This window comes from Phocoena sinus, chromosome 16 (genome assembly GCF_008692025.1).
Source record: "Phocoena sinus isolate mPhoSin1 chromosome 16, mPhoSin1.pri, whole genome shotgun sequence".
NCBI classification, from domain to species: domain Eukaryota; kingdom Metazoa; phylum Chordata; class Mammalia; order Artiodactyla; family Phocoenidae; genus Phocoena; species Phocoena sinus.
In genome coordinates, this window is record NC_045778.1 from 69949802 (window position 1) to 69963493 (window position 13692).

A 13692-nucleotide genomic window follows, 5' to 3' on the forward strand; every position below is an offset into this window, starting at 1 on the left:
AGAAAAGTCACTGTAAAGCTGTACCTGCGGAACTTACTTAACATCTGCCCTTTGGAACTTGCCATGGTTACTTATGGGATGCTGGGGAAAGCTGTTCACAGAGTGGTGTCTCACTGGAGGCCTCTGCTGCAGAACTGCCTGAGGGGAAGTGCTGGGGGAAACTGTTGGTGGCTGGGTGCTGGTGGCCATCAGGTACGTAGGAGCCTAGTACCTAGTGCTGCAGGAGCTTGTTGAGTGAGTACATTGGAACTTCGCAGCAAATCTGTTTCCTCCTGCAGTCTCTCCAGCTTGCTCTATTGACAAAGCCTGCAGGCTTAGCATCCTGCCATCTGGAAAAAAAAAATATTTAAAGGGCCCAGATCCATTTTCATAAAGTAGGCAAAAAGTCTGAATTTTGAGGTGGGAGGCAATGGATAACTGGCACAGTCTGCCCTTTAATTATTCAGCGTCTTCTGTATGCATCTTTCTAAACACACGTGAACTCCCCAGCAACCAACAAAGCTGTATTTCTACCTAAGAAGATACACTTTTTCCAAGTGAAGTTCTCATCCTCTGTCCAAAAGGAGGAAACACAGGTTTCGAGAGTCATTGTATCTATCACTAGTTATGTTAATTGCTCTTCATATTCAGTCATAGTCACACTAAATATTCCATCATCTAAAGTCTAAATTGTAAAGTTACAGCTTGTAAATAAAATAAAAATGTGAAGGAGAGAGGATATGTGTGTGTGTGTGTGTGTGTGTGTGTGTGTGTGTGTGTGTGTATCAAATAGAAACTATGTAAAGTTGTTAGGATACTTACCTATTTAATTTGTTAAAAGACCATAATTGATGTGTATGGTTCTGTTCTTCCACTCCCCATACTGTATTTCCCCTGCCCTCAACTAGAATCTTGGCTCCTTGGAGTTTTAATTGGTGGAGTGACCCACACCCAATGGGTTGAACCCTCAATCATCCTGCTGTAGTTTGGATATTTTTTATGGACCTGTCTTCTAGATCTCTCATCCTCTTTTAGCTGTGTTTAATGTGTTGTTAAACCCGTCCATCGAATTCTTAATTTTGATTAATGTAGTTTTCAGTATTAGAATTTCCATTATTTTTTTCAAATATACTGTTACTTTTTACAGTTTTCAGTTAACTGCCGAAATTTTAAATTGTGTCGTTTGTCTTTTTTAACTTAGTACGTCATATTTGTTTTGTAGGGCACATCTGATAATCTCCACAATTGGAATATCTTCAGGTCTCTTCCTGAAGATATTCTGTTGGTTCTTGTTTTGTTGTTATCTATCTTTATGTGTCTTACTATCTTTGATCATAGTAGACATCTTATTTGAAAAATTATTGGTAGAAATAATTTGAGGACTAGGATAATGTTATCTTTCTTCAGAGAATATTTTTGTATCTTCTGTTAGGAGCCTTGGCATGATAGTTCTAGTATCACCTTAAGCCAGTGGTAGGTCTTGGGGTTTTCTGTCATCCTGATGACTTGTAGCTGGGTTGCAGTCCACGTAATGGCTGGTTTCTGGTACACCTTTACCCTTATAGAAAATCTTTGTGCCCCAGTTCAGAGTGCCGTGTTGTTTATTTGAGCCCCTACCTTTTGTAGGTTGTTGCATCCAGCTTTTGTCCCCCTTCTTCCTTGAGGCTATCAAAAGTACTCTCAGCCTTTTGGCAGTCTCTAATAAATAGATAAAATTCTCCATAACAGAAGTAGCTCTGGATGCCTGGTTCCTCTTTAAAGAATTTGCAACTTCTGGATCTTGGCTTAGTAGGTCTTACCATTTTGTTACTTATAAGATTTAACAATTGTTCTTTAGCTTTTTAAGTTATCTTCAGTGGAGTTTTGTCTGAATTAGCTCATCTGGAGCTATTATTGGAAGTGAAAAATCAGGACAAGCTATTTAACTTGTTATTTAAAATGTGCTTCAGTTTTCTCATCTGTAATATGGAATTAATAATTACTATCTTATGGGGCTTTTGAGATTTTTAAGTGAGGTGACACATTATGAGCTTACAGTGATACCTGATACTGTAAAATGCTCAATTTATTATTATATTACTTTGAGAACATTGGAATGTTTAAACACTTTTCCAAGCATGAATTAGCCCTTTTTTAAACCCAAACTAATTTGCAGGGATTACGAAAGACTTTCAAATAACATTTACATTAATTGACCTTTTGGTTATCCCCGATTTAGGCAAGTGAAACTCTTTTCCTTTAATGTTTTTGAGACTCTACGCTATAAGGAAAATTTAATTTTTGTCTAAAACTAGATAATTACCCTGATGTCTGTGTAGACATGTATGTATGTATGTATAAATATATGTGTGTGTATGTATATGGGGATATATAAAGACTGATAAGCCAGTATGTGTGTGTATGTCTACATAAATACATAAAGGCTAAATGGGAAGATATCTTAGTTATTTAAAATATTGTCTTTTGTTGATAAAATATAATTGGGCTGGAGCTAAGGAGAACAAAATGAAGTAGAATTGGTTATTGTTTAAATATTTTAAAATTCTGAAAATTTGAAGCTTTTCTAAATATCTTTTTCTTTTCTGTGTTTAAAATAGAGGATAATTACAAAACCCTTGATTTACCCTACTTTTAAAATTGACTGAGTTCTTGGACTAGATATAAAGTTGATGAAAGAAAATGATTGTAAAATCAGGTAGCTGATGAACTCAATAAAGTCTGGTGACAGCTACTTTAGCAGTCTTGCTGCATGAAAAGCAAACATAGCTAACAATGTAACCTCCAAAAGTGCTAGGTATATATACTATTCTCTGTTCCATAGATCTGCATCTTTCAGAGTGCATTTGATCTTCTTTCTTTTGCATCTATCTAATTTTTGGGCAGAGTAAGCTTAACAATCTATTTTGCATTAGCATCGAACCCATCTGTATAATGTTGTCTTTCAATGTGTTTTTCCACTTTGTAAAATGAAACAATCATAATACATAAAAATTTAAAGAAATTCAAAATAAGTTTCCTTTGAGATTTAGAGAGATGATATATGGCAATCTGAAAATTTTCTTAAGTTGTAAATAAATTCTCCTGTTTGGAAGTTTGGTTTAGTGTCTCTTTAAATTTTTTATGCTACTGTGTGTCTTAAAGTTACTTTAAGGTAATCATTTTCATGATTTTGTTTTCTAGGTTAACAGAACCTTCTGGATATTTAACAGATGGTCCAATTAACTATAAGTATAAAACTAAATGTACATGGCTAATTGAAGGCTAGTAAGTATACAATTTGCATTAAATTATTTATTCTGAAATGATAAAGAAGGTGATTATATCAGTGTTAAAGCATTAAAATATAACAACTTCATAGTTATATAGTTTATTCTGTTGCTTATTATTGGAAAACATTATTCATGATGTTTTAAAATGGGATTGATAAATTTTAGACATAATGTTTAATGTAAATTACAATACCCTTTTACTTGTGATAATAGTTTGATTTTTACATATATTTATTTTTAAGTTATGTTACTATGGCATTAAGTCAAGTATGCATTTTTGGTTTCTTTTAAATCGCTTGTTATGGAATTTGAAGACTGCATAGAAAGGATAAAAATATTCCATGCTGAATTATGCCATTGGTTCATACTATTCAGCATTTTAGTTCTAAGGGTGTTAAAAAAAAGAACATTTTGTAAAAGAGAGAGTTAATTGTCCTTTTAGAGGCATTTTTCAGTAATTAGGGCTTGAGACTGAATTTATCTATTTAAACATATTATGACTGGATCATAAATGATATGAGTTGTTTTTGAACTATGTTATGATTTTAAAGAGTGTATTTGGAAAACTGGGTTTTTATTTTTGCTACTTTAAAGGTTTTTTAAAACTTCAAGGTTATTAATTCCCTGTGTACCTGTGGTCTCATTCATTTGTTAACAAATAAGAGTATATCGTATTGAGACCTTTTGATTAAAATTTGAAGACCTTATTAGTACCTCTAGTTAAGAGTTCATAGAAATAAGAACAGTCTTGAGTGTTGAATTTAAAAATCAACTTTATTCAAGTACAATTTGCATACAATGAAATACACCCATATTAAGTGTACAGTTCAGTAAGGTTTCAGTAATGTATACAATTTATGTACCTCCACCTTAGTCAAGACATAGAACATTTCCTGTTGACTAAATATTTATAAGACAAAAAACATTTCCTCTTGACGAAATTTTTAGAAAAGGATGATACATACATATGGCTGGTTAATAGATTTTGGAGTTGTATATCATTTTTACAAATTAGATATGACTGGTTATCAGTCTTTTATACTGATGATGTATAGATTTATAGCTAAATTAGCTGTAAATAGGTTTTTAATAAAATACTCTAAGATTTCTTTAGACCGTGCTTTACATATTACATATTAATTTTAAAATATTTTAATTTTTTTTCAGTCCAAATGCAGTGTTAAGATTAAGATTCAATCATTTTGCTACAGAATGTAGCTGGGATCATATGTATGTTTATGATGGAGATTCAATATATGCACCTTTAATAGCTGTACTTAGGTGAGTAGTTATGTTTAATTGATGAATTTATAGTCAGTTGTAGAAAAGTAGCTGTATAATTTATTAATTTTAAATATATACTCATCTTTACTGCAAAAATAAATTTAGCATAGGTGTTGATGGCTAAACTTCAAAGATGGTATAAGACTATGATGATGCTGTGACTGTCAACTTAGGGGTATGTATAATAATGTAAACATTGATATAACGGAGATAAGTAGTTACTGTTTCAGAAATGTAGATTTATTAATAAATACCCCTTATTCTTGCTGTACATATTTCATTCTTTTAAAGTGAATTGAATCTGTTTTCAGAACTATCTGTATTTGGATAGATTAATGTGAGTTCTAGCTGACAAAGGAATTAATAGATATATATTTTATAGTTATCTTTTTATTTTAGAGAAATTATAAAATTTTAAATTCTGTAAAAAAGGTTAAGTTATGCTTTATTTAGTGGTTTAATAAAGAACGTGTTTCTATCAGTTCTCACAGTTTGGGAATTTTGGTTGTTTCCAAATATTTTATTGTTAGTAGTCAGGTAGTAAGATTTAATTTAAAAATTTTAAAATCACAGCATTTTCAGTATCAATTTAAAACTCTTTATTATGTATGTACAAATTATTATGAAATGTTTTATGAACAGGAGAGAATATATTAGACAGAAAATTTTTTGAGCATATAGTGTAGATTTAGTGTACAATTTAACTGCCATGATTGTTGACCAGAGTTATTCATTACATTATCCCTTACTTTTGTTACTTACACAGTATCTCTTATATGTCCTGTCATTGTTAAAAATTTAAATATGGGTAAAAGCTTATTGTTCCCTTCAACATTTTAAATTTTATTTTTCTTTTTACTATTTATGTTGTAAATATTCTGTTTTAACAGGAATGTAAACTATTATTCTTTTGGGCAAACACGTAAGGGCTGTATTCCAAATGACTGTTTGAAAATGACTCCTTGAGAACTTAGATGCTTATTCTGTGATATTGCTATTGCTCAAGATACTTGTAGAACTTAATTTTTGAGTTGTTTGAAAATTATAGAAAGGGTATTCTGGAGTAACCTTTCATCTAACACCAATAGATAGAAAATGGAGCAGAGCCTTGTGGATAATTACATTGTAAGATAATTTATTGCAACAATTAGATAAGATACTAGGTTCAAACATTTATTTTTAGCAATTTAGATATAACCGTTATCATTCCTCTATTTTTATGACATTATTGACTGACCATCATTTAGATGTGTGCCTTTTCATTTGTTTTTCTAGTAGTTGTGATGACTGCATTAATTAACAATGATTCACTAACACTCTTACCAGCCATTTCTTGATACTAAAGGAAGCTTTTGTAAGATAATTAGCAGGATGGGATTTAGTATATGACTGTGAAGGTGGAACCAGTGACTTTTCATCAGCAGGTATTCCTGTTAACTATCCTGAGAGAGATGGAAAACTCATATTTATTGAATACCCACTTGATTGTAAACACTGTACTAGGCAGTTTAAATGTCATCAGTCCTTGTTAGGATATTGTGGAAGAAGTACTATAATCCCCCATTTATTGTTGAGAAAATTGAGACTCAGAGAAAGTTTTACTTCTAATAGATGGTAGAGCCAGGATTAGGACTTGACAATCTCCGAACTTAAAAGCCTATACTGTTTGTACTTCATTTTACTAAGAATTCAGAATCTAAATGTTTGAATTGTTCCAGCTGTATAAGAATTTATTATTCAACAAACATTTGATAACCTCCTCAATTCAAGAGACTGTCATAAGCCTGGAGGATGCAGTAAGGAGTAAGATACAGGCCATTGCAGACACCAGCTACCTGAAGTTGCGCCCAACTTTATAGGTTAAGTGCACAGTCCTTCACAAAACTGACCTCGCTTCAGATAACAGCTGCAAGTTCAGGGGTCTTCGGGCCACCTGCACTTCTGACCAGCTGGCTACAAATTTAGAGGTGCCTGTGGCCCCCTCAGGTTCAATAATTTGCTAGAATAACTCACAGAACTCAGGAAAGCACTATACTTATGATTATAGTTTTATTATAAAGGATAAAAATTAGGACCAGTCAAATGAAGAGACACATAGAGTGAGGTCTGGGAGCATCTCAAAGCTGTGTACTCAGGACATATGTTACCCCCCCAACATATCAGTGTGTATTGCCACTTAGGATGCTCACCTGATTTACAGGTGTACAGAGTTTTTTTTGGGTTTCCTTTTGTAAAGGCATTATTGATCTAATCATTGGCCATAAGGCTGAATGCAATCTTTAGCCCCATTCTGACTCTGGAAGTCAGATTGATTTCTTGTGGCTTAAAGCCCCAGCCAATCACACGGTTGGTTTTTCTGGTGGGGCCAGCTCCCATCTTGAGTCACCTCATTAGCATAAACTCTGAGCCCACCATGAATAACAGAGGCATTCCTGTCACTTGGGAAATTCCAAGGATTTGGAGGCTACATCACCACACAGTAGTTGGGCACTGGTGGTGGTATGTAAACTGATTTTTTATACAGCACAATAAGTGTTATAATCAGGTTATGAAAAGAGTGCTATATGATTTCAGAAGTAATGAATTCGTCATGGTGAGTTTCATCATGAGTAGAAGAATGATAGACAAATTGTGGGGGTCAGATAGGACATTCTAGGTAGAGAAAAACATATGTACAAAGGCGTGTACACACTAAAGAACATTATATTTTGCGTCAGTAGTAAGTAGTTATGAGTAACTTGATCATAGGAAATGTGAAGGGATAGGTAGGTGCCAGATTACCCAATAAATGGTAATCAGTAACATCTACTGAATACTTACTATGTGAGGGGCAGTGTGCAAGAGTTCTTTATATATATCAAGTCATTTAATCCCCACAATAACCTTTTAGGTAGGTATTATTATTGCCATTTTGTAAATGGAGAATTAAGGCACAGAGAGATTCTGTGAGTGGCCCAAAGTTGCTTAACTGGTTGGTGATAGAGTCAGAATATGAGCCTGATTTTACAATGCTGTGATCACTGTAGTGTTGCTTTCTTGTTACCCCACTAAAGAAATTGGACTTTATTCTGTAGGAAAGACTTTTTAGAATATGGAGAATGGGTTGGAATGGAGACCTGCTATTTTTTATTGTGTGCTAGACGATCATGTGCTGGACACCATGTTTGTAAAGTCATAGGTAGTGATAACTTGAGGCCTAGAAAGTTATTATATTCCCAAAGAGTGCCTGGGGACACTAGAAATCCACAACCAACTGAATTCTAATTCAGGTGTTGAGGTAATTCACACCCAAACTGAAATTCAGTCCCCTGAAGGGCCTGTCTTCTACTAGTTCACTTTTACACCTAGTTTTTGGGGTCTCAGGTCAAAGTGAGGGCCCTGTGTTCCACTTTTTGGTTTCCTCGCTATGTAAAACAACCCAGTTTCTTAGCCCTTCAGACCTCATCTCCAACTTTGAAATCAGTGAATGCCCATAAGGAGAAGTGGCTCTAATTCATGGGCTTACCCTTTTCTTAGTTCTCCCAGTACCTTCAGGCTGACTTTTTTTAACTATCATTTTTTCTGGTTGATTTCAGTGGGAGGGTTGGTTGGTCCAAATTGGTATGTTATGTGAGAAGTGTGAGTCCTCTTTCATTTACTGCTTTCAAAGCACTTATAAACAAACAACCAAGCAAACAGATCTGCTCTTTTCTTCTATTTCAGAGGGATTAATCATATCTGTTATAAACATCTGGGAATATTATTTTTAGTAATCATTTGATATAATCTCACTGCAATGAAGAAATATATATGTGTAACTAAAACTGGTCTTACAGAATTTTAATTGTGTTGACGGCCTCCTTTTAAAATCTTTTGTTCTTTCACAAACATAAGCTAGTCAATGTTATAATAATTATTACAACATCAAGCATTGATTACGTTTTAATTTGTTTGCTTTTCAAAATGTGTTTACAAAATAAATTATTTGACTGTAATATTTCATTTTGTTCTGTCAAATATGATTTGAATGAAGGAATTCAGTTCCTGGTGGTGCCTAAACATAAGTTTAACAGTGTCTAAAGGCATTGACTATTTTGAGTAATGTAATTTGTTGTTAGTAGCTTCTTTTCTTTCTCAGATTTTATGCTTTCATAGATTTAGAGAGGATAGTATGTATAAATAAATGAAGATATATAATTTTCCCCCATGAACAAGTAGGGTTAAAAAGGGAGAAGTACCAGTTATTAATTTAGAACTCCTGCTTTTACACATTTATATTTCTCCCCATAAACTTCACTTTCTTTTGTGTGTGTATGAGTAATATTGTCTTTTGGGATAATTATATATTAATGTAATTTGCATAAGTATGCAAAATTCTAAAGAAATATAAAAAGTGTGTATTTTAACATGACCTAAAATACTTAGATTAGTGTATTGGAAATGTACAACTTTAACTAGAGTAGCATTGTAGTCACTTAGCTGATATGGAATGTCCTATCTAGCTTCATGAGAATTTGCAACTTGTGGGGAAAAGTAAGGCTATAAAGTCACTTGTTAGAGTACCAAGGTGGTTTTATTTTATTTTATTTATTTCATTGAAGTATAGTTGATTTACAATATTATAGTAGTTTCAGGTGTACAACATAATGATTTGATATTTTTATATAGATTATACTCCATTTAAAGTTATTATGAAATATTGGCTATATTCTCTGTGCTGTAATTACATCCTTGTGTCTTATTTATATCTAGTATTTTGTACCTCTTGATCCTCTTCCCCTATCTTGTTCCCTCCGCCACCCCTCTCCCCACTGGTAACCACTAGTTTGTTCCCTGTATCAGTGACTCTGTTTCTGTCTTGTTATATTCATTTGTTTGTTTTATTTTTTGGATTCCACATGTAAGTGAAAACATATAGTATATGTCTTTCTCTGTCTGACTTAATTCACTAAGCGTAATACCCCCCAGGTCCATCCATGTTGCTGCACATGGCAAAATTTCATTCTTTTTATGGCTAATATTCCATTTGTGTGTGTGTGTGTATGTACCATATCTTCTTTATCCATTCATTTCTTGGTGGACACTTAGGTTGCTTCCATATCTTGGCTTTGTAAATAATGCTGCTAAGAACATTGGGGTGCATATATCTTTTTGAATTAGTGTTTTCATTTTCTTTGGATATATACCCAGGAGTAGAATTGCTAGATCATATGGTGGTTATGTTTTTAATTTTTTGAGAAACCTCTGTACTGTTTTCCATAGTGGCTGCACCGATTTATATTCCCATCAAGAATGCACTAGGGTTCCCTTTTCTTCACATCCTCCCCAACATTCGTTATGTTGTCTTTTTGATGATGACCATTCTGACAGGTGGGGGTTGATGTCTCATTGTGGTTTTGATTTGCATTTCCCTAATAATTAGTGACGCTGAGCATCTTTTCACATGCCTCTTGGCCATCTGTATGTCTTCTTGGGAAAAATGTCTGTTCATGTCTTCTGCCCATTTTTTAAACAAGGTTTTTTTTTTTTTTATGTTGAGTTGTATGAACTCTGTATATATTTTGAACATTAACCCCTTATCAGACATATCATTTGCAAATATCTCCTCCCATACAGCAAGGTTGTCTTTTCATTTTGTTGATCGTTTCCTTTGCTGTGGCAAAGCTTTTAAGTTTGATTAGATTCCATTTGTTTAGTTTTGCTTTTTTTGTCTCCCTTGCTTGAGGAGACAAGATCCAAAAAAATAATGCTACAACTTATGTCAAAGAGTGTTCTGCCTATGTTTTCTTCCAGGAGTTGTATGGTTTCTGGTCTTACCTTTAGGTCTTTAATCCATTTTGAGTTTATTTTTGTATATGGTGTGAAGGCATGTTCTAATCTCATTGTTTTACATGGAGCTGTCCAGTTTTCTCAGCACCATTTGTTGAAGAGTTTAGCTGTTCTCCATTGTATATTCTTGCCTTCTTTGTCATAGATTAATTGACCATAAGTGCATGGGTTTATTTCTCAGTTCTCTATTCTGTTCCATTGATCTATGTGTCTGTTTTTGTGCTAGTACTCTTTACTGTTTTGATTACTGTAGCTTTGTAGTGTTGTCTGAAGTCAGGGAGGGTGATAACTCCAGCTTTGTTCTTTTTTCTCAAGATTGCTTTGGCTATGCAGGGTCTTTTGTGGTTCCATACAGATTTTAGGATTATTTGTTCTAGTTCTTTGAAAAATGTCATGGGTGTTTTGATAAGGATTGCATTGAATCTGTAGATTGCTTTGGGTAGTATGGACGTTTTAACCATATTAATTCTTCTCCAAGTTGGCTTTAAATGAAGGTTTACATGTGACTTAAGTTAATGATCACCCTATAGTATTATGACAGGATGGATGGCAGGACAAAAGGGAGAAATGGGACATAGCAGTCCAGATGGTGAGAAGAGAAAAAGGAGTATGGTGGCATGAGAGTAGATGTTAGTCTGTTGGCAGCAGTAGCAGAGCTAATTGGTGAGAAATGGCTAGGAACTCATTTTAGATTTATTCTTCTAGTTGCCCATTCTAATATAGATACTTAGTGATTCTGACAAGAATATTTTGAGTAAATTTTGTGTGATTAACTGTCATATGTACATTAATATACAGAGTGTTCAATTTTGCTCTCTTACAGTGGTTTGATAGTCCCTGAAATAAGGGGAAATGAAACTGTGCCTGAAGTTGTTACAACGTCTGGCTATGCACTGTTACATTTTTTTAGTGATGCTGCATATAATCTAACTGGCTTCAACATTTTTTACTCGTAAGTATTTTTTCCAAAAGATTCATATTGTAATGATTCTTATAATTTGACATAAAAGAGTTTATTGTTTGTTTTTATAAATGTCTTATATACCAGGAGCAGGCTAGTGTGTTAAATTCCAAAATATATAGCATCTCTTCCTAAGTGACATAAAATTTTAATAATATCCCAAAATACTGTCCAAGCTTGTATAGGATAGTTTCTAAGTCTCAGGACACTATGGTAACAAGTTAAGTTTGGTTAAAAATGAATTACACAATTAAAAATTTTTGGAAAATAATTAAGTAAACATATTACACAAACAGTGTCACTTTACTGGTAATAACGGATGTGTAGGATTGCAGGGAGCCCTCATCTGCCCTACTGTGCTCAAAGGTATTTTATACCTAATTTGGAGAGTGAATGAGAGCTGAGTTTTCATAGTCCTTCTGTATTCTAAAGACTGTACTGGATGCTTTATATATATTATATTCTTTAATTCTCTTCTCATCAGTCTGTCAAATGGGTATTTTTCCCATTTTACACATGAGGAAATTGAGGCTTAGGAGATAAGGTAAGTGGCTATATACCACTGTCTCCTCTAAAATTAGAAAGTAGTATTTATTGAGCATCTATTGTGTAGACTCTGTATACATTTTTATATCTGGAAGTCCAAGGGTGAAGTGAATTAGCCAGAGATGCTTTCAGTTGCTTTCATTAGGAATGGCCACAGAGGAACTTGAAACATTTTTTTTTTTGTTTTCTTCAAGAACGTAGAGAATGATACCAGAGAATTTTTCACGAGGAATAAAATATTCTAAATATCCTTGAATCAGCAATTTATTATAGGATTTATTTATATCAAGAATTTACACAAGGGAGAATAAATATATAGTAGAATATAATCAGCTTTAAAATGAAACTTGGTAAATATCCTTTTACTTCCATAACAGTGTATAAGTGATAGCATGCTGTTTAAGTATTATATAACCAGTTTAAATCATGGCTTCTCATATTGTTTCAGGTATTCATGAATTTAATTTTTTTCTGTGAAATATATATTCAAAGCAGTTGAGTACTTAAGTCTTTACAAAACAGTGTGCTTGGAACTGTATAGATCCTGCAGGTGTTGAGTATGTAGTCTTGGTAGCAGAGTAAGCTCAGTGAATGAACTGAGGCCAATTGCAAATATGTGTAACCGAATTGCTTTAGGGTTTAAAAGGTACAGAGTAAAGAATTGAAGTCGCATTGTAAAATTGCGTTAAATGAAGCACGTAGACACAACATAAAAACTATAAAGTTAACAGAATATCAGCCAAAGTTCCTTTTCAGTTGTCTTGAATTTGAATATATATGAATTATATTTTACAGAATCAATTCTTGTCCTAACAATTGCTCTGGTCATGGGAAGTGTACAACTAGTGTCTCTGTTCCAAGTAGAGTATATTGTGAGTGTGATAAATACTGGAAGGGTGAAGCTTGTGACATTCCTTACTGTAAAGCCAATTGCGGCAGTCCAGATCATGGTTACTGTGACCTAACAGGTGAAAAGCTGTGCGTCTGCAATGATAGTTGGCAAGGTAAGTGGCTTTTGAAACATTGATTTATGTATCTAATATATTAATACAAATTCTACACTCATTCGTTTTGCTGTAGTTTACACACCCAAATCTCATGTATCTGTTTTATTTTTACAATTTCAGTAACAGTCAACTTCTTAATAGTTTGCTTCTTCACAAATAAAATCAGTAAAGATTTTGTCTACGTGCTATTTTGGGAATCAAGTGAAGTTATACATGAAACTCTTTAAATTGTAGACGTGTGATCATTCTGATCTTCTTTAACTTTTTGTTGAGTTCCCAAAGATTTGGTGACGTGGCTGAGATTAACACGTGGTACATTCAAATTTGATTTGTAATGGGTAATATAAATAGTATATTGCAAAAATAGATGCTCATCTGGGAAGGTACTGGACTATATTAAACTTGTTTCTTGGGAAAGACTGACCTCTTGTGGCTATGTTTTAAAAGAACATAGAGTATTTTTAAAAGTTTAGAAGTTTTACAGCTGCTTATTGCAAAAGCAATGAGAAGAATTGGGGAAGAATTTCTAAACAATTTTTATAAATATCTATTATTAAAGATTAATTTTAGACTGCATTGAAGAGTTTTAGCTTACTTAAGTATTTGGGTATAAAATCATAAATCTTGTCATTGTGGAATTTAATGAAGAGATAGGTCCTAGTTATCTATATACTTACCCACCCAGAGCTTGCTTTGTGCAGATTATATTTACATATTGAGAGTTTACTTTGTGCCAATGTATTAATCCTGTTGATGGGGGAACTTTGACTCAAGAAATACATAATCCAAAGTTACATGATCATGTGTTATTATAACACAGTGTAACAGTAGTAATAAT

General features: G+C 33.3%; 1 protein-coding gene across 1 annotated transcript in view; it reads left to right on the forward strand.

Annotated features, from left to right (window-relative positions):
• Positions 1-13692, forward strand: part of ATRNL1 (attractin like 1) — a 702872-nt gene that overhangs the window by 23064 nt on the left and 666116 nt on the right. Inside the window, exons 2-5 of the mRNA XM_032609094.1 lie at positions 3160-3243; positions 4416-4529; positions 11164-11292; positions 12643-12851. Coding sequence (XP_032464985.1) covers positions 3160-3243; positions 4416-4529; positions 11164-11292; positions 12643-12851 — 536 coding nt within the window. The remainder of the gene's footprint in view (positions 1-3159; positions 3244-4415; positions 4530-11163; positions 11293-12642; positions 12852-13692) is intronic.